Genomic DNA, 22,238 nt, shown 5'->3' with positions numbered 1-22,238 from the left:
CACACATCCACACAATTCAGGCCTAGTTATTACTGTAAACACTTAAGCTATTACACACTCCCATCTTCTTAGACTACCAAAATACCCCACCAGATATTCAATACAGATCAAATAATACAGAGTTTATAATTTACAGACAAAACAGTACTGGCATAATTTGTTTATTGTACTGTGAGCATCAGTATATATTAGAGACAAAGAAAACATGACTTCCAGTACAAAGAAAAAAACCTGGAGATTTAAAATGTTGCTCAGTATCAATCATGGAGAACCTATAAATTATCTGCTGGAATGCTTTCAGCTCAAAAGCTTGGCTTCTACAATTACAGAACACTGAGGAATATAAGATGTTCTGGATCCCAAAAGCCACATACCTAAGGTTAAATTGTAAAAGATCTGAAAAGATACTAGGTAAAATTTATAAACTTGTTTTCTTCTGAGACAGATTGATCTTATCTCCAAGACTCAGGGCCATTCCCTGTAAGGAAGAGAAAGAAAACATTCATGACACTGGCACTTCAAAATAACTTTATCTATATTAAAGTGGAAGTTCCATGTACAGAAATCTATGAAGTTAGCTACATGCAAATTGAAGTATTTCTAACTGTTCATTTATTTATATCAATAACAGGGCATACCTTCTTGACACTAGGTAAAGGCTACATCTACACATGTTATTGAAATAATGACACTTAAATTTAAGCTAGCAACTGCTAAATCTGTTACCAATATCGAAGGCAGGAAAAAAAAAACCAGAAGTGGAAGCCTTTTGACCTCCCACCACTTGAAGATATGCTGCCACTGAAGAAATTACAGCAGTCGATCGAGTTACTGAAATTCAGCTGTTGAAAGTCTCAGTGTTGATACTACACTCAATGAACTAAAACTATAGAAAATAACTTCATCTCAGAACCATATTTTCACACAGAAAATGAAGTAGTCTCAAAAGAAACTGCACAAACAAAACCACCTAATAAACAGAGTGATCTCAAGATGAAACTAAGCTGGCATATATAAGTGAATGTAGTCTTATGTAAAAATGCCACTGCGAACATATCAGAAATATTGATTTTAAACCACTCTGAAATCTTTACAACGACAAACTAAATGGTTTTAATGAGACATGTGCGAAAATTCACAGGCAGTCCTTTATTGCACACTGTTTAAAATATTTTTATCGGTACACTAGCTGTTTTGTTATTAAATGGTTCCAAACTTGGCACTTTTTTTAGTCAGAAGTTCTAAAATCCAAAGCAGACTCATGGATGATAGACTTTGGGGTTTGTTTTGTTGTTTTTAAAAGGAACTAGTGAACAGAAATTACATGCATAAAATTTCCTTGTTATATGAAATTGAAATGTAGAATTCCGTAGGAAATAGATCATAGAACCTTGGGGACCATTTGCTCTTTACTTAAAAGCAAATCAAGTATACTGTCCTATTTGCAGCACTATGGATAAAATAAGAAAATCTTGGCCCAAAGGCCTAGTTTATGATAATGCACTGAGAGAGAAGAGGTACAACGTGGTTTTAGGGTATGAGTACACCTAACTAAAAAGCAATTGTCACAAAATACGTATAAGATCATTCTTTAAAACTAAGCCTAAAGTTTCTCTATTCATCTTCCCCAAAAATTTCCCAAGAATACCAGAAACTAATGTCCAAAATTTGCAAGTTTTTTAGAGTGCTCAGTACATTTTATTAAAAATGATGAGGAGAAACAGTACTCAAACAGAAGCCACATTACCTGACTCTTTGCACGGATTCGTATGTGACCAGTGACAGGTGCCTCTGGTCCAAGATGAATTGGCTTTTCAATGCTGACGTTTGCAAGTGCATCTTCTCCGAAAATGGAACGCGCATAAAGATTGGCCGCCATGAAGCCACAATAACCAGAAAGTGCCTACAGAAAGCACACATTAACTCTTTAGAATGGCCAAAATCCTTTACATACATTTTCATTCATCCTACCTATAGCTCGACATACACCAACATTTAAGCCTCTTTCTTCACATACAACCTTCCTTAAAATGTGAAAGTCATGCAATTGGAAAACAGTGGCAGCCTTTTTCTAAAATTAATATTGAAAGATATGCAATCTACAATATTCATCAAAACACAGTAGGATGGCATTTTATGATCTGATTTAATGAACAGCAAAATGATAAAGAAGCTACATAGTAGCAACAGCTACTATACCTATTTTGGCTAACAACTATTATATACACTGTATGTTAAAAGCAAATAGCTAGTTATACATATATTTTGTTTTGCAACAAAAAGGCAAAATTGGCAAAAGAAAGGTAAATTTTGACAGAGAAGGAAGGAACTTGGAGCTACTGAAAAAAGACTTGTATAAAACCAGATGGTTCCATCAAATCTATACTACAGCTTAGCTACTACAAATGAAAACAAACATTCTGGTTTTCTAGCTGGCCAAGAAATAACTAAAATGATTAAGAGACACCGAATTTTTGTAACATTAACTTGCTTTTACTCATTTCAGAGTACTCATTTAAAAATTTGAAGTATATGTACTATTTCATATTTATGAAATAAGAATATTTAAAACAAATAAATATAACAGTAACAAATTTATAATAATATTTACAAAAAATGTTAAACAAATTAAACAAAGCCCACAAACTAAAAAGGGTGTCTAAAAGTCTTCAAGCAAATAGCTCACCTTCTCTGGAGTCAGGCATTTCATATTGGTTGACTTCAGTATGTGCTGTAAGTATTCATTTAGATCAATGATATTGGTATTCACTGTAACCTTCAAGAAGGGAAAAAAAATGGCAATTGCTTTAATTAGTATCTCAGGCATTTCTGAAACCATCTAATCTTCAGGGCTCTATTAAGAGGATCACCGCTACATCTCTCCAAATCACATTATGTGACAGCATCATACGAAGTCTTCACCTCCTACCATCTGCTTGTTAAAGGGTGGTAAATCCATGCTATGACTATGATTCCTAAAATGTATTAGGTGAATATGATACTCTGCTGAACAGGTAGACTCTCTACAGCAAATCGTACACTTCTTGTCTGAATATAGTTCACACATTGTCAGCACAAAAAAAAAAAAAGTGGTATCTAGTCCAAAGCTTGCTTTTAGCCAATGATAAAAATTACTCTCATATTTCCCTTCTGGTGACCAAGCTCTCTAGGCTGCGTTGGCTTCCTCAGATTGAGTATTGTGGGTCTTGTTTAAATTGCTTTTTAACACATCTTTCAGGAGTTGTTTACAAATTGTTAAGGCTTCCCTATTACAGATTAAAATTTGTTTTTAATTTCCCTTTAAGGGAACTTAAATCCACTCTCAAGTGAATATATGTAAATACATGTAGCAAACAAAGGTACAGTTCGTGTAAAATATCACCCATTCTGCTTTAATGTTTCTATTCTTAAATTAAGTTGCTCTGTCGCATGAGATTACCCCTCTTAAAGCCCTTTTGTTCTGTAAGATTATCTCCCTTAAACTCTTTTTAACAGGTCTGTAACTAACAGTTTTGGCACTAACTGTGTAATGTACCTACCATTTTGTTGGTCTTATGTAGCATCCATAGCCACTTTGTATGCTATGGCTGTACTGCAAAGCAATAAATCAAAGATGGCCCTGCCCACAGCAAGGGGGCTGGACTAAATTATCACTAGAAGGTCCCCTACAACCCAAAACATTCTATGATTAAAAAAAAAGACAACATAATTCCAAACTGGAGAGGCTGAGGAGTATGACCAGTTCTCTAGTGTCAGCACAAACTTAGCATTTGTTGCTATTTCACCTTTGAGCCAAAACACACAGCAAGCACCAAGCCATTTGGACACCTTCCGTACAGGAGGTAACGCTCAATGCACACACCCCTTTTCTAAGAAATAACTAGTTATTGCATCACTAAGCTCGTGAAACAGAAAACAGTAAGAGAATGAGTTACTTGAGGCCAAGATCCAATGTGTATGTTGAATGAGGTTTATATCACAAGAGATAATGTTGACATAATGAACTGATGTAGATACAATTATACCTCACCAACAAAACCCCAAATAACATATAAAAAAATAACACTAACTTTGTTTTCCCACTCAAATTCTGCCCACATCTGTCTGAACTCCGCATCCGTACAAGAAGCAGGCTGGATGTAATCCATGATGTCAATGTGAATATCACTGAGCACTACACAGTTCCTGTCACTGGCTGCTCCAGAGATGTCATACACTGCAACATAGAGCACAAACAACCTTAATGTTTAAGAAAATGAATTTGCGCTAAATCAGAGTGCTTAGTTACCACCTGCCAGTTAACAACAGTCAGCACTTGCTCAGCCTCCTCTGTCAACCAGAGCCAACCTCTGTCATCTTCAAGTGCTTTACCCAGTTGCCACAGAACTTTCAGTGAAGTTCCTGGTCCTTCAGGCCAGGCTGCCCAGCTCATCTCATATTCAGAGATGTCAGTTCGAGTATCATGATGACACTCATTCTCAAGGTAGCACGTTCTACTATCATTTTAAGTGAAAGTGATACAATCTTTTTTTTAAACCATACTCATACATTGTAGACCATTTACTTTCCTCTTCCAGTGTTTTAATTTTTTTTGAGCTCATTAAGCAGTTAAGAAATGTTGTACATTAATTTTAATTTTGCATACTGAACTGTGTACTTACCAATATTACCAAAAATTATTCCATTTTCTGTTGAAGCAACTTTGACATTAGCTTTAATGTTTGCAAAATCATGAGGAGCAAGTGTCAGAGGAGATGGTTTTTCCACAAGTTTCAAGTCACCTGTATAAAGAAATTGCAAGACAGAGATCAGGAAAGATTCCTAGTACACAATGAGTTTGGCTTTTGGAGTAGCACTGTTTTATTTTCTTGTCACTTAATTCTGATGTCTACAGAGTTGCGCTAAATACCAGCATAAATACACCAGCTGATTTGGATTTTTTTGTTTGTTTGTGGGTTTTTTGGTGTTGTTTTGTTTTGGTTCTGTTTTTGGTTTTTTGTTGTTGTTGTTTTTTACTGTTTGCTACTTGCAAGACAAAACAATTCACATTACATTAAAAATTTCAGTTAAAATATTTGTGTATTCATCCAAATGCCACTGAAAATAAATATAAATACTGACTTAAACGGGCTTTGGATTGAGTCTAGTATTAATTTTTAACGATCAGGAAATGGTTAATTCTACCTTATGTTTCAATCACTGACATCATAATAGGTAATCCTACTGTCAATTGTCTCAAACCCAAAGTTCAATGTCCAGTATTACATACACTAAGCTATTTATAAATAGGTCAAAGTATCCCCTTGGTTTTGAATATGTTCACAGGAAACAATAACAGGTGTATTTTTCCTAATGCTTTAGCAAGTAATTGTAAAAGACTCCTTAGTTCTATCAAACTGTGGAGTTTGAGAACATAACACAAACAGCATCTACTCTACACACAAGAATGAAGAATCAAGTCAGTTTTTGCAATATATCAGAAGACACCAACTGGGAAATACAGGATTCCACTTTACTGAGCTGGTAAACAGAAAAATCCACAAAATTTATTACATAAAATATTTGTGTTACTTACTTCCATCATTAGTCTGATCAAATGATTTACAAAAGATTAGAAGGAAGGTTATGCCCCTCACACATTGATATCAATTAAAAGTATATAATATGAGTTCTAATACGTTGCAAAAATATTTCAACTCCTGACTGTCAAAACAGAAGACAACTAATAGGTTACTGTTCTTAGATTATTTGTTCCAGTCCCTCTCCTCCAAGTTAATGAAGCCTCAGCATTTGTCCAAGCAAGGCTCTGGTACGGCTGCTGGTGCAGGGCATTGTTTCGGCTGAGGGAATTTGGGATTTAAGTACTGCAGGCTGAGGGCAAGAACCACCTCGGCCAGGTGGCTGGCTGTTGCCTGACATTTGCTCCATACCAGTTTGGATTTGGTCCTCTTGCTCTCCAGAATAATGGGGAATAAATATATAAAAAATCCTATGCAATGTCTCAGGAAAAAAAGCAGAAATAGAACGCTATTTTTCTAGTGAAAAAAGCCTGAAAAAGTGTAAGATTTGACTATGGTTTATATCAGGTTTATATTTTTATTTTTTATATTAACTACTCCTACATTTATACAGTCCTTTGAAGGCAACTGCAAGGCTGATGTGGCCCCTGGTGAAAATGCATCTGATGGCCCTTACCTAGCGTGGCCAGCTCTAGTGTGCAGTTCTGCAGGGTGTCACTGGTCTGGTTCACCACCAGCACATCCAGCACAATGTCATACTGGTTGACATGGACATACGCTTCTGCATAGACAGGGTCCGAAAAACCTGTCAGCTGAGTAACCTGAGAAAGAAGAGAGTTTAAGGTGTTTCTTTTTTTCCTCATAAACCAGTTTAAAACATGGAATCATGACCAACAGTGACAAAAAATAAAAATCAACTACAATTAAATCCAATGCTCTTCAATATGAGCATCCAAATCAAGTTGGTGTGCAAGAGCTTTTAATTTCACAGAATTAACTTGCTAGTAAGAAAAAAAAAGAAAATTGAAAAAACCCCACTGCAATCACCACAAGTTTTGTCTAGAAAATAGCATTTAAAGAAGTCGTGATGTTTAGGAAATATAAAGTACGTGCGTAAGTCTTCCAAAATAAACAGATTTAATCTATTTATAGCTAAATACACAGTAACTGTCCATATTATTCATACAAATAAATTTTAACTGCATCCTTCCTTCACATGTTCTTTTGCGTACACTCTACAATTATAAATCCTTTCCAGATGAAATGTATTCTGAACTTAATTCACTTAAGTATCTAAAATATAGACTGTAATATCATTCATTCTTAAAAATATCACTATGACAAAGAAATGCTGAGTTAAAATGAAAAGGTAACATTAAACAGTAAAAATAATTCAACTAGACTTTTAAAGAATAGAAGTCTTTTTAACTCTAACAAATGAATGAATGAATGAATGAATGAAGAGATTCCTTCTCTTCGTGCCTTCTCTACAGCTCCTGGTACCAGCAGCAAAAAAAATAAAAAAGGTATAAAGAATGAAACAAGGATGCACTGCACTTGGCAAAAGGATATGGTGGCCAAAGAAAGAACAGGGTTCTTAATCACTTGTGACATCCCTGTACTCTTCCCCATGAACCTTACTGGGCTCTTCAGACAAGCAAACAATCTTAATTTCCTCTTGACATCCCATAGCACAGCACTTTCCAAGTCTCAGAATCACAGAATGTTAGGGATTAGAAGGAACCTCAGAAGATCATCCAGTCCAATCCCCCTGCTGGAGCAGGAACACCCAGATGAGGTTACACAGGAAGGTGTCCAGGCAGGTTTTGAATGTCTCCAGAGAAGGAGACTCCACAACCTCCCTGGGCAGCCTGTTCCAGTGTCTGTCACCCTCACTGAGAAGAAGTTTCTTCTCATATTTAAGTGGAACCTCTTGTGTTCCAGTTTGAACCCACTACCCCTTGCATTGGTTGTCACCAAGAAGAGCCTGGCTGCGTCCTCGTGACACTCACCCTTTATATATCTGTAAACGTTAATGAGGTCACCCCTCAGTCTCCTCCAAGCTAAAGAGCCCCAGCTCCTTCAGCCTTTCCCCATAAGGAAGATGCTCCACTCCATCATCTTCGTTGCCCTGCGTTGGACTCTCTCGAGCAGTTCCCTGTCCTGGAATTGAGGGGCCCAGAACTGGACACAATATTCCAGAATTCTCCTCCTTATTCTTCCTCTCCCACATGAAGAAAGTAACAACTTTGGGCAAAAGAGCTTTTATCTTTCTCCTGATCTTACCCAGGAAATAGCTGGGTCTTTCCAATCAACCAGCGTAGCCTGGCTCATCACTTCCAGCCTGTGACTCACAAAGCTGTTCTTGTGCATAAGCAGCACAAAGGGTAAATAATTAAAACACTGACTTTCACATTACCTTATTAAGTTTGGACGCAAGAGGATCAGCAGCTTCTTTCCTCTGTGTGTTTCCCATCGCTGCAAGAAGGCTAAGCTGAAACTGGTCTTCTTTTGAGCTCATTTCATTTTTAGCAGTAAGCTGCATGAAGGAAATGGGATCATCGGGCTGAATCGTCACATTCCTCTTCTCAGATTCCTTCTGCAAGAAGAGAAATATTCAAGAATTCATTATGAATTCCATTCTTTAGCACAGAAACACACTCAACTAACAGCTGACTTGGACACAAACAAATGGTGACATTTCTGGGAGCTGCCTGGATGTGAACATCTGCAAAATACTCCAAGTGTTTATGGTTACAGACTTATAGCTCACCTTCTGGGAAAGTTTCTCCTCTTCTAGCTTGGCTGAGAGCATGTGAGAGAGGGACTGCCTGCATTCTTTGTTGAAAATATCATTCATGAGAGGAGAACATTCTGACAGAACTTTCAGACACAAGGAAATACGATCCACATCATCATCTGTAATCGGCTTCTTGGGAAGAGAGGACTTTCCCAAATGGAGAATTGTGGCCATCAGCAACATAGCTTCAGCAATGAAGGACTGAGGAGGAAGAAAGAGAAAGGAAGGAGATTATTGCGTTTTACACAGCTTTACAGCTCATTTTTTTATAAAAAGGTGTACATTATTCTGTTCAGATATTTTACTATTTGATAACTTATTTTTTTAGTACTTATTATCTAGAAACTGAGCAGTATGATTTAGAGATTGTCTGGATAGAGTGGTTGGAAAGCAGCAGGCCCTGTTTGTGAGCCCAATTATTGTTATCTAATCATAGAACTGGCACCTCATTTGGACTTAACCCTTTTGCATCTGTTTAAAAGAGGCAACAACCAGCCCTTCTTTGCAACTACAGTGAAAACACAACAGATTACTTACATTTTGCTTCTTCTTTTCCTGAACTAGTGACACATATCGTAAAGCAATCTTAGTTAAAGTTGTAGCGAGAGAAGCTGCAACAAAGAAATCGCCATCAAGCAGGAATCCTCGTAATGGAGGTCTGCAAAGACAAATGATAATCAGAAAACTGATTTTGGATGACACTCTTTAGCCTACTTATCTTCATACCTTAACATCCATACTGTACAAACAAAATAAGTTGAAAGGTCACAGAAGTTTGTTTGTTTTCCTTTAGCAGTAATTTTCCAGATACAGAGACATTCGCAAGTCGCATAGCCATTTCCACACAAAATAGGGAGTGAAAAGTGTAATGGATAATAATTCCATTGTAGCTCTGAGACGATAATGGCTACTCAAGATGAAGTAGCCCATCTGCAGTAATTAAGGAAACAGAGCAATTGTTCTGGCTACCAATGAAATAAACTACAGCAAGAAGTACAAGGCAATATCAAGGAAAAAAAAAAAGTTCTAATCTAAAGGCAACATTCCTGTATCCAATTACAATTGTGAGGGGATTTTATGCATAAATCATAAAGAATCAACTAGGATTTAGAAGACCGTAATTAATTACGTCCTTTTTGATATGCAGTAAGCTTTGATTACAAATCATAAGCAACTAGGCAGCTACTATCTACTTGGGATAATACCTTAAAACAGGAAAAATACCTCAACCACTAAATTGCATGACAGGGAATACTACTCAAAAAAAAATTAACCAACTCAATCCTGGCCTAGTATGAAATCTTAAATACCTGTCTTCTTCTTTTTTGGCAGGTCGGGAACTACTGAGAGCACTCTGTGTGGCATAAGTGCCCATCTCTGTCACCAGTTTTTGGGCTGGACCCACAGACACCTCTTCTTCAGGTTTTAGCTCACCAGCTTCTTTCTTGATTTCAGATTCTACTATTGGGATCTAGATACAAACAGGAAACAATTGTTACAATTAATACAATTTTCTTTTTTTCTCTGTAGAAGGTTTTAATTAAAAGCATCTGCATTGTTAAGGTTTTTATAAGTAAAAGGTCAGTTACAGTGCAACAGTTTTGTGAGAATCTGAGAAGACGGGCAGATGTTGAAATACATACAGAAGCCTCCTACCCATGCACAAAGGTCACGTTACACAGACTGTCTTAGACGCCTATCAGAACAACCCAGACTCAAAGCACTCTTCTTTTGTTAGTGGATATAATTAAATCGTATCTTAAAGCTGCCATAACTCTCTGATACAAGGAATTTCTCATCTCTCCTCTTAACAGCTATCACTTATTCTCTATATATGCCACTTAAAAAAAATTAATAAAGAATGCAAAACCATAACATAAGTGCTCAAAACCCTATTGCATTTTATTCCATTTTTTAAAATATCCTTTTTTTTTAATAAAAACAAACAAACACACTGTCTAAGAGCAAGTAAGACCATAAAGAGCTAGCCTAATGAAGCAAACGCACCTCTCCAAGTGATCTGCGAACTTCTGTCATTACACTTTGTATATCTTCCTTTGTGCTGCAATATTCTCCAAGGATCCACAAAGCTCCTCGATAAATCCTAAGACAAGAACAGTAAATTAAGTCACGCTTTCATTATATATACTCACACTATCATCAAAGGAATTGATATATAGTCAGGTGATAAAGTCCAGTCTTGACAGATACAAAAGGACGTGATTGACAGAAAACAAATTTGATCAAGAGGAATCAGCCTCGGTCAAGAGGTCTTGATCAAGAGCATTCAAATCCTTTCAGCCTTGGTAATCTAATGAACAAGTATATGAAGTGAAATATATTCTCTGCTACAAATTTATTTCCATCTGTGTTAATCCTGATATTCAAAAAATTGAATTTCATTACGATCATAATGAAATAATTCCACTGTATGCAAATAAAGTCAGGTGTAATTCCTCCAGCTAACTGAGACTGTCTTTTCCTTCATATAGGAGAAAATGAAAATCAAAAACATGAATGAAGATTAGGGAATAAATAGTAAAGCTTCAGAGTGTTTTTTTTCCCCACTTAATGAGATGACGATGGAGATAGGATTTCCTGTGTATTGGAAAATGGTTCATTGGTGTCTTGATACAGAGAAGTTCTCATTTGACTTAACCTTTGCAGATCCATCAGATAACCAAGTTTTTAGAGCCCTGAAAGGTACTATAAAAGCTTTGGAGATTGCAAATCCCAGTCTATGTTAGACTGGGTTTTCTAATAAATGTACAGTAAGTACTTCCAGTTGCCTACAAGTATAAATTCCTGCTGCAATAATCCCTTAGTAACTCTGTTTTAACAAATATATCACTTTAGAGTTGGCTTTCATCAACAATGCTATCTTCTAACATGCAGAAATACAGTTATCAATTGCATCATAAAAACAAAATTTGAATTTCTTTTCTTCATTCAATGCAACAAGCACCCTATATGTGTTTTGTACAAGTAGGCAAGAAGGAAGTTGTAACTAGAAATCATCTACACCCAAAATACCTCAGCTTCACTTAATTCTTTTGTGCGTGTGAGCTGCAAGGATTTTAGCAGATATTTCCTGACAACACATATTTCATGCAAGTGAACCACAAGAAGCACCAATGTCTGGTATCATATTTTGGACTCACTTGACAGATTTAATAGCGTGAAAGACTTCAAGCATCTTCTCAACAATAAGAGGTCTGAGGTTATCAAATCGCTGGATCGCTTCCCGCACAAACTCCAAGACATCAGCAGCTGCCGCTTCATTATTATCACTCAGGAACTCCATCAGCTAGCACAGGAGAGTGGATATGAGCACAAATAGCAGCACGGCTGAGTGTGTAAACAGTATTTTCCTTCTACATTCAGAAAAATTAAACTACATATACATATCCCGTGAAACAAAGCTGAAGCCAAACCAACATAAGAACATTCCAATCAATTATCTAATACCAAAATTGTTTTTCTAATGATACAAACTATTGCACGTTTAAGGAAAGGCACCCTTCAGCTCATGTTCCTCAAAAATATTTTAAAATAAAGTCTCAGAAAACAAATAACTATAACATCAAAAATCCTATATTTCTTTAGGAATACAAATAGCATTGCTTCATGTGAGGCCACCATTAGAAACACCTCAGCTTCAGTTATTCTCCAGGTTTTGCATATAGCTAGAACATATTTAATGACAATATAAGTAAACATTTGCGTACCACTGGAATAACATTTGCAGCCATATCTGGAAACCGAACACTACAGGAATGCAATGTACGAACAAGCAGCTGTCTGTACTTGTCTGTATCTTCATGCTCTGTCACATTGTTAGTTTTAATCACCTCCTTCTTCAGAACAATCACGAGCTGCAGAAAAGATCAAATAAAATTGAAGAATGGCCCATATTTTTCCACAGAATAAAAAACAGCGTAACGAAACACAAGCAATATATATTTTACCTCCTCCACATTTCTTGAAGAGACAAGATCCAGAGCCAGTTGAAGGGTTTTTTTGCGCACTTCTAGATCTGGGGTACTCAACACTCTGAGGATGTCCATAACGAGATCCTGAAACAATCACAAAATTGTAACTACTTTTGGTGCTTTAAATTACTTCCTTTTCATACACTTCTAATTTTCAGTCCTCAGTAAGACTTTCTGGATACATAGTGTATAATCTGCTGACAAAAAAAGCAAGATATCCTAGACATTAGGAACTGCACGGTGTTCATTTAATACATTCTACATTTATTTAAAAGTCTACCATGCAAACAACATCATTGCTACGATCCAGATAGCATTTGCTACTGTTAGTTCTTATGCAGACAATAAAAGCAGCAAGTCATAAACACAGAAGTCCATCAAATATGTTTTTACCAAAAAACATATCAACAGAAGACTGAAACTGCAGAAGTGCATTTTTCCATACATCACAACACCCAGAAGTTTAATTTATGAAAGAAAAGCCTTCAATAAGATTACAAGAAAAGAGACAGCTCACATACCTGTAACACTCGTTCATGGGAGGGATGCTCCTTTAATTCAACCAACCGATCCAAAACAATCAATTTCACATTATTATCACTTTCTTTAATAATCAAATCTATGTAGCACTGGGCAGCTGCCTAAAATTAAAAGGATCAAAAAGCTTTTTTCAAGCAACAAAGAGGAAAAACTGGTAAATTCCAGACAGAAATTCAGTAAAACACATCTTCTATTTTACTATTAAACCAACTACTCAAAGAGTTGGCACAGAAATGAACCCAAGAACAGTCTTTAAAACCTTCTGGTCCACTGTAAACATTGATTCTAGCACATTACAAAAATGACACAGGAACGCTCACAACGGCATCAGCTTATGAAACACAGACTTGATTTCAAATTCAAAGAAAGTCATAAAGAGATACATTTCCTGGCATGCTTTGGGTCAGCGCTTAGGTATGCAACAGGGCATGAAAACCAGTTTAAAATAGTTGCCGGTGTTAGCCTATCTAGATATGGTTTTAATGACAGCTTCTATGAACAATATTCCTACTCAATAAAAATGACTACACCAAAGCAAGAATATTGGGATACTTATTCTGATCTTTTGAAACTACTATGTACAGTGCTTTCACTCTAAATCTAGACTGCCATAAACTACTTTTGAAATTTACTTGCAAGCTCAAAATTATTCAAAGTGTAGTCTCAAATAATTGTACAAACATAAATTTAGGAACCCAAGGTCAATCAGTAATCAACATAAATCTTCACTGCTTTATGTTTCCACCCTGGTCTGAAAAGAGTAATATTTATGAGTAAATAAAGTAATTCAACCTCTGCAAATCTTCAGCTTTAGCTTGCTTTACTAAGTGTGCCAAGAAGATTGGAGGTTGATACCAACCACTGTACAACAGTTTGCGAGTATTCAAGCTTTTTCCCTGCCAAAGTGACATGAACTCCACTAGCTGCAGGTCTGCAAAAATACAGTCCTAGTCTTTTTTTTAGAGACCAATTTAAAGAGACATTTTAAGACAGTGTTTTGCACATGAAGTGTTAAAACATTCCATATCACTAAAGCCTTCGCTCTTTCAAAATATCAATGTACAGCACACAGTATTAATTCCAGCACGCTAAAAGCTACTGAAACATCTGAAAACATCACTTTTGTACCTTGATTGCTGTTGGTGCACTGGAGAGTGTAACCAGAGTACCTGCAGCTTCATACTTCACTGCAGGACTTGATGACTGCAGTAAATTGTAGATGCAGCGGATAAACCGAGCTCTCTCTGATGGATTTGCATGACAGACCTAGATAAGAAAAACAATGCATAGTTGATGCATAAAGAAAAAACAAAATAGCAACTGTAAAGCCTGACCGCTCCATTATCTTACAATGAGGAGAAAATAAAGCAAAAGATGACAACCTTTCCTGGGAATAAGAAGTGTCATTCATAGTTGTAAAAATCTAATTACATAAGCTATTAAACAAGCTATTATTCACAATTGTATGTGATGCTATAAGGTCTTAAAATCTCGGATCAAAATGAAGAGCAGAGCCTCCACCAGCTTCTGTAACAGATGTCCTGCTCATGTCTATGAAGAACAGTCTGATAACACACAGACCACATCACAGCAAATCCAGTGAGACATCTCACTCTGCACTGTCACATTTCAGCTATTTATTGTTTCAAGAGACAAGTCTTACTCAGCTCTACTAAACAATGACATAATCCTTACATGGACTAAATGCCTTTTCCAGCAACATTCTATCTCTTTTAAAAAGCAGTCTAATACAATCTAACATGTACATTTATTCGGAATGTGCCACAACATTTCTCTTTTACCTTATAAATTAGCTCAACAATAACCAGCTGCAGTATGTCACCGAATGTCTGGACTTGGTCAATACAGGTACTCAAATAATCCAAAGCTCGATCCTATAGAAATAAAAGATAAATTATTCTAAATTATTCTAAATTATTTGGAGTTTGCTCACTCAGTTATATTTTAAATCAAAACACATTTTAAAAATCAAAGCACAAACCAACGTATATTCAACCCTTCAACTTGAAATCTAAAACAATTAATGAAAATATTGTAAATCTGAAGAGAAATTAATCCATTCTGCTGATAAATGGCAAAAAAGAGATGAAACTAATGGTTATTAGGCACAAAAGGCAGTTGACAGTAAATAATCCAAAATACTAAACAGAAATTGCTGTTTCTTTCTCATGTGTCTACAGAAGCTATAAAACAGTAGGTAATGGAGCACTTCTTAATCTGGTTAAGTTCACTTGGCAAAACTAATTACAGTTTTCAGCATCAATATATGCCTTCACCAAATACAGCAATTCTCCTTTTAAATTAACACAGCACTGAAGACCTACTTTAACTTTTGCAGTTACCAAATATTCCACAAATGGGTTAACACTACCATATATGGCTTTTAATTAATATAAATAGTTTATATCACCAAACAACTATTGGCTAGTTACCCAGTACATTTTCAAGCATTTAAACCAAGACAGTTTGAGGACAAGTATTCTTACCTGATCTGCATGAATTAGCATCATAAATGCATTTCTTTTGCAGCTTGCATCTTTCTCATTCACCAAGAAATCATGGATCAATTCAGGAGCATCAGGTATAAGATGTTCAAAATTTCTTTTTAAAAAAAAAAAAGGTAATTAAAAGAAGTACTGGTAAGGAGTAGAACATAAGGCTTAATTGCATAACCTAAAGACAAACTTCGACAAAAATTCAAAAAGCATAAAACACAGCTTTTGTGTAGCTATTTGAAATGCCAACAGACTCAAGGAGCTTTAAAAAATTTGTTTGCTATCATGACAGCTAAGATATTACCCCATCAATTACTTCTGTTCAATAGTAACGTTCAGCCACACTGTTCAGGTAACAACTGCAATAATGTTTAGTGTACACCTGTAGTACATTAAGAATGCCTTACTTGAAATAAATGTGTATCTGCATATTCCTGTGAAGATTCTTCTATATTTATGGTTGTGGACAACAGTTACTATTAATAACATTTAAATCGTTAAGGAAGGCATCTGCCCATACAAATTAACCTGCAATATAAGGACTGCAGTCACACTTCAGAAAGCAGCAACAGTAGCTCTTGCTTTCCCAGAGAAGCCCATGAGACACCAGGAGAAAAAGCAAACAAACCAACCAACCCTCAAACACCAAACCATTGATTGGTAAATGTTTATGAGATCTCAAAAACTACCCAGATCACTAAAACTAGCCTTGGTCTTCTGCCTCCGTGACTTTATATAGTTTCTGGCATTTACCTATAAATGGTGTAAATTGCAAGAACTGCATTTCTGCGCACGTAGCTGTGACGATGCTCTAGACACGCGCGAATGGCTGGCATCAAAGGCTCCAGCAGTTCTGCCTCTTTCAGCTTGCAAAGAAAACGGAGAGTAGATCCTCTGATAAATTCATTTGGGTGCTGAAGATCCTAAAATCGACAAGAAACATATTTGAAATGCCAGACTCTTCCGCCCTCTTGTTAAGCTCAGATGAATATGCTTGCTACCCTACTTCTCCCACGCTCAGCCTTAAAACACTGCTGCCCCACAATATTTAAAAGCACACATTTCTGTGTAGTAAAACTTTGGCTGTGGGATGCTTTTTTGTGCATTGTGTATGTTTTCTCTGATCACTAGGGCTGTAAAAGCTCACCCTGCAGGCACTCCTGCACACTGGATACCAATCTCTAGGTCATCTGCTTCTGACCCATTCTCAAAGAAGCTGAAGGACCTTATTATCCTTGTGAAGGACTGTCCTACGATGAAGATATTCCAAAAGTCGTGTTCTTTTATGACCCGTGGCTCGACCCAAGACAATATGAAGACCGTAACTAGGTTATCCCTCATCTTTGAGGTTCATTGACTTGGAAACAAAGAGCACTAAATTTTTGTTAAGTTGTAATAGTAAAAGAACACATAAAATATTCCTTGGCAGGAGGTCTCCTGGTCATCTACAATTGCCCAGCTCTGAAGCACTGGGACATAACAGTTAGGAAGGAAATGCTGAGCATAAACCACTTTTAGACTTATCAAACAAGACAAAATGAGATACATCACAGAAAGATCCAGTATAGGCCCTTAAGTAATTAACTAAACAATGGGCTACCTTTCTGTATGCATCACACACAAGGATCATTTCCTGCAACAGCCGTCCATCTGGAGTGGTCTTGGGCACTATCTCCCAAAAGACAAGAAGCAGTTTTTTGATGGTATGATCTTGGAGAGGCAGTACAAAACGTATAATGGTCATCAGAAGGCCAGGCAGTTTTTCACCATTCAGAATCATGATGATGACTTTCTTCAAGGCCTCTGTCTTCAGCTTGACATCTCCTTTTTCTAGAGAAGGAGGAAAGGAAATCAGGAAGGCTAACCTGGCACAGCTAGTTTAAGAGGAATATTGACCTTCAGTGTCAGAAGATACGAAACCCCTCTGAAAGAGTGCAATATAGCATAGCAATAAAATTCACCCCATTACTTCTACTAAAAGGATAAAGGGGAAGCAAGAGATATTTCACGAATAACCACGGAGTTCAGACTTAATTCTAGAATGCACATAACGGAATTAACAGAGTTCAACAAATTTTAGAACTGTTCCAATGTTTAAACAGCCTTTCATACCAGGATACTGCCATGTACTCTGATGTCATACCTATACTAAATACTAACACTGCCTTTCCTCCAAGCAAGACAGAGCAGTGAGTGCGCTGAACAAGTGATAAGACAACTTGCTTCTTATCACTGCATTATTTAAATCTGCCTGAGCCCAAACAGGTATGACTTCAAACAGAAAGACAGAAAAAGATTTCCAATTTTTGCGCAGACTGAGGGGAGGAAAACAAACAAACAACAACCAAACACTTATGATAAATACAATGAAGTTTCTCAAAACATGTCAAACAGAGGAATGCATACATTTCAAATATCAACAAAACAAAATCAACATTAAATTGACTTGTTTGCATTTATAAAACATAAACAATATTCTAGGAAAGGCACAATGAGAGAATATGAGAATTATCCAGGTAAAATGGAATATCCTTCAAATCACTGTCCATTACTTGCCTAGGTCATTTTTTAAGCTGATTTCAGAAGGTGGTTCTGAATCCATAGGAACATTGATTAACGTGTAACACACGTTTTCTGCAGCTGTCATGGTTCTTGGTTACAAAAGTTTTCTCAGTGGAAGAACTATTTTGACACAAATATCAGACAACCTAAAAAGCAAACAAAATCATCCCAAAGTTAACAGATTTTATTAACAAACACCATAAAAATATTTTCTAAACTGATATAATTATTTGAAGGGATTGCTGGGTTTCTTGAGAAGGCACATTCAAAAGCCATCTCAATTTTCTGTTATGCTAAAATATTCCCATCAGTACCAGAAAATGAAGAGCATGAAGTTTCCCAAAGAGGAAAAAAAAAAGTAAATGAAAAAAAAAATCTTTCCAATACTTCAACACAGTCAGAGATAACTGAAGTGTATGGGCACCTGACTGCAGCTCAATGGAAGCAGCAGTTTTTCCCTCATCTTCTCACTCCTCTGATCCCAGGTCTGTATTCCCACAACCTTTCCTGCAGCTCTGTGCCTCTCTAGGTGAGCTGACACAAGCTGCAAAGTCATAGAATCATGTAGGTTGGAAAAGACCTTTAAGATCATCAAGTTCAACTGTTGACCTAGCACCGTCAAGTCCACCTCTAAACCATGTCCCTAAGAACCTCATCTACACATTTTTTAAACACCTCCAGGGATGGTGAGTCCATCATTTCCCTGGGCAGCCTGTTCCAATGCCCAACAAACCTTTCAGTGAATAAATTTTTCCTAATATCCAATCTAAACCTCCCCTGGTGCAACCTGAGGCCATTTCCTCTTGTCCTACCGCTTGTTCCTTGGGAGAAGAGACCAAACCCCATCTCACTACAACATCCTTTCAGGTAGCTGTAGACAGCAATATGTCCCCCCTACCTGAAAAACATCACAGCAAAGAAAGGTGAAGAGTTTTTGGCTCATTTAACAAGTTGAATCAGCCTATGAAGGAAGCTTTGAAGATGAGCACGAGATCCAACAGAGGAGAAACAGCACTGCAGTGGAGAGGGAAGCAGGACCAGAATCCCCAGACCAGCTCAACTCTACTGTCTAACTGTTCCACTGGACACTAATGAGGAAAATAAGTATTTTTACAGTCAAAAGTATGACAAAGTTACAGATCTATCAAACCTGCCCTTGGCTCACAGTTCAGGTAACAAGATTACCAATTAAGCTCAGTCCTCATTCTCATGTTTGTTACTTCCTTATACATGATAGACATACACGATCAAATAAAATGTTTTATTCTATTTCTTAAGTAATGAAAAGTGTCCAAATTTGAGCTTCCTCAGTTAACACTATGATACCATACTGACAAGCACAGTAAATTGTTACTTTTTATTACATCACCACTGTTGTATTTTCTACAGAAAAATGTGTCAAAAAAACTAAAGACAAACTACTTTCTCTGTGTTTCTATTGCTGTTAATTTTCTGGAAGTCTTAGACCGAGTTTAATACATCATTAAAACAAGGAAGATGCCTTTTTACTTTAAATTAAGATACTACACATCAGTCAAACATTGTATAAAAGCATGCTTGTTTTATGTAATTATTATTATTAACTGAACAATATGTTCCCCATCAGTGGTTGTGGCTGACATAAAGATGAAAACACTAAACTTTCCAACTCCAGGCTGTGCTTTCACTGCAGATCACTTTTCCTCTAAGAACAATGATCTCAAGGAGGGCCATACATCCCTGACATAAAAGATTTCACTAACACACCAGTTTACAAAGTTATTGTCTGGGGACGCCAGCTCCTACCCCACATCACCTTTTTGAGCTGTGCAGACAACTTGGGGGATGCAAACCCTGTAACCTTCCACTTCAGCCTTATTTCTGAAGCAGTAAGAAATACACGCAAAATCCAACAGGCCCACACACTCCATTCCCAGCCTGGTTAAAAGCACCATCCAATGAACAGCTCTGAGGAAAGAGAGGGAAGGGCGGACATGGAATCGCAGCATTTGCATGAACAGCTGAGATGCCGATGAACTGCTGATGCACAAGCCGGTCCTGGGTCCAAAGTCCCTCTTCCCAACCAAGAAGCACCTAGAGAACCTTGGGCTGAACAGTGAACAGCTAACTTGTGCTAACTTGGACTCCAGCCTCTTCCTACACAAGGAAACAACACAACTAAAATAGTACCGCAACTACTACCCAAAATAATAAATGCAAGATGATTTTTTCTTTTTTAACGCTTCTGTTATGATTTCTATATTTTTAATAATTAGATTCTTCAAGTTCATTGTTTACAAATATCTACACAAACTACTCCTGCTCATTTTTAGAAATACAACAGTTTTCTTGCCTCGGCAGCAGTTTTTTGCGTACTTTTTCCATAGTTACCCAGAACTCCTGCCTCAAAGCCCTGAAGCCAACCACCTTCTTCTCCAATAATGACTCAAAGACCAGAAAGTAGATTTTTGTGAAAAGCAGACCAGGTATCTTTGCTCATACAAAGATCTCAACTGCAGAAATTCTATGAAAAATTGAAGCCAAACAGGTCTCTAAAGCATGAAAACATGGATTGTATTTTAGGCTCTGAAAAGCAGCAGTGAAAACCAAGTCCCTTAAAATGTGGAGCTGGTGACTGGGCAGGGAGAGCCACCACTGAACCTTCCCCCTTGCAAGGCACCAAGCCTTGATATCACAGTTTAACCTTACAGAGAATCCCCACAGACACAGAAGTAGGTGTTATTTTTCTTCAGCGATAAAACATCTGGGTACCTGCATAAGGAAACTGAAAGTTTTACAGTTCATACAACACAGGAAGATCAAAAGCTGCGCCTGCTCTCCAGGTACATCCTTGAGAAGCCTTATGAACTGGGGTACCTGGCGAACCAAAATCCTGAGAGAATCATTTTATTGATGCACGACCTACAATATATAATGTCAAAACGTTTATTAAAGAATCCCAAGTAAACGTATAGTTTAGATTTTGCTCATGATTTCCTATATGACTACTTTTTGCTCAAAAAAAAGCATTTTTAGCGACGAGTTAAAACTTTAAATACGTGGATGCCCGCGTTTGCCCGCCATTCCCCTCAGCAAATTGGGAAACCTACAACCCCCAACCCCCCAGCACCCGCTCAGCGAAGCTCCCAGAAACGTTAGCGATGCCGGGGGCTCCCTCAGCGACCCACACGCAAGGAACCCCTCCCCACATCCCTCAGGGAACCCCCAGGAAGGTGCGGGCGGGGCCGTGAGGCCTCGGGCCTGCGGGCCCCACCGGAGCGGCGGCTGCACCGCCACGGTGCCCACCGTCCTTGAGCCCCGGCGAGGCCGCTGCTCCCCAGGCGCAAAACTCCGTACCCGCTGGCGCGGCGGCCCAGCCCAGTCCGCTCGAGTCGGGCCCGATGCGGAGCTCAGCCCGCGGCGCTCCGGCGATGGCTGACGTGGAGCCGCTCCCTCCCCAGGCCACATCGATAGTACGGCGGCCCTAGCGGGACACGCCTCCAACCCGGACGGCAACGCGAAAGGGGCGGAGCCGCCCGCGGCGGCTCCGCCCCTTTCGCGGTGCCGCCCGGGTTGGGAAGGGGGCGGGCTCCTGCGTCTGACGTCACGGCCTCGTGGCAGGCAACGTCATTGCCCACGTAAGGTGGTTCGGGCAGTGGGGGTGGGAGAGACCAGACCGAGAAAAAACTAAAAATAATAAAATAAAAGGGACGGGGAACTAGAAAAATAAATGGGGGGGGAAGTAGAAAAGGCCATAGGGGCGAAAAAATAGGGGAAAAATTAACAATACTAAGGGGAAAAAAATTACACAACTAATTAGTAATAGAATAGAACAAATAAAACTGAAAGGTGCTTGTCCCAGTGGTTAAAGCCAAATACACAGCCCTAATGTTATTATTCTGCTAATATTTTTGTGACTGAACTATTTAAATGGATTCAACATAGTGTTTGTCTTTTATTAAAGACAACATGCAAAGTTTTTGTGTTTTGTTTTGTTTTCTTAAGTACATTGAGCAGGGTATCAAGGCCCTATATAAGTCCACCCCGAAAACTTGGGGTTTTATCATTTTCAATGTATTAATTAGGGAGAATGATTACAGCAGAATGATTGAACATGGAAAATGAAAAAAACAAATAAAAATGCAGAACTAATTTTGCTTAAAATACAGCATCACACCCATTTCGCACACAGGAAGCACTGACTCACTGGGCTTCCCTGCCAGATGTCCCCAAGGAAGTTGCCGCCTGTCTCCAACTTTAGGGCGCTCAGCTTGAATCCAAATGGGCAGCGGGGACCCACTGCAGGGACACAGCACATCACAGGGACACG

The 22,238-nt window shown here is 37.9% G+C and overlaps 1 protein-coding gene across 4 annotated transcripts; it reads right to left on the bottom strand.

Annotated features, from left to right (window-relative positions):
- Positions 1-151: 151 nt before the first annotated feature.
- Positions 152-21,773, bottom strand: COPB1 (COPI coat complex subunit beta 1; the record flags this gene model as incomplete). 4 transcript variants are annotated; one of them, XM_080346069.1, is made up of 22 exons in its annotated part: positions 21,266-21,771; positions 17,924-18,075; positions 16,968-17,197; positions 16,121-16,290; positions 15,359-15,473; positions 14,654-14,746; positions 13,980-14,117; positions 12,833-12,952; positions 12,288-12,395; positions 12,048-12,194; positions 11,481-11,626; positions 10,327-10,423; positions 9,630-9,790; positions 8,857-8,977; positions 8,293-8,520; positions 7,939-8,118; positions 6,196-6,340; positions 4,662-4,781; positions 4,071-4,216; positions 2,687-2,776; positions 1,748-1,903; positions 152-478 (listed from the first exon to the last, which is right to left on the bottom strand). In XM_080346069.1, exons 2-22 carry the CDS (start codon positions 18,012-18,014, stop codon positions 419-421), a joined length of 2,862 nt encoding a protein of 953 aa, XP_080202195.1. In that variant the 5' UTR covers positions 18,015-18,075; positions 21,266-21,771. The 4 variants fall into 4 exon arrangements, with proteins under 4 accessions (XP_080202195.1, XP_080202193.1, XP_080202194.1 ...); XM_080346067.1 differs by lacking the exon at positions 152-478 and adding an exon at positions 20,681-20,830 and having other exon boundaries at positions 1,655-1,903; positions 21,266-21,773; XM_080346068.1 differs by lacking the exon at positions 152-478 and adding an exon at positions 20,681-20,801 and having other exon boundaries at positions 1,655-1,903; positions 21,266-21,773.
- Positions 21,774-22,238: the final 465 nt, after the last annotated feature.

The sequence above is a fragment of the Nesoenas mayeri genome (assembly GCF_963082525.1).
Source record: "Nesoenas mayeri genome assembly, chromosome: 5".
NCBI classification, from domain to species: Eukaryota; Metazoa; Chordata; class Aves; order Columbiformes; family Columbidae; genus Nesoenas; species Nesoenas mayeri.
Note: the sequence above shows the minus strand (reverse complement) of the source record. Positions and strands in the feature narration are given on the sequence as shown.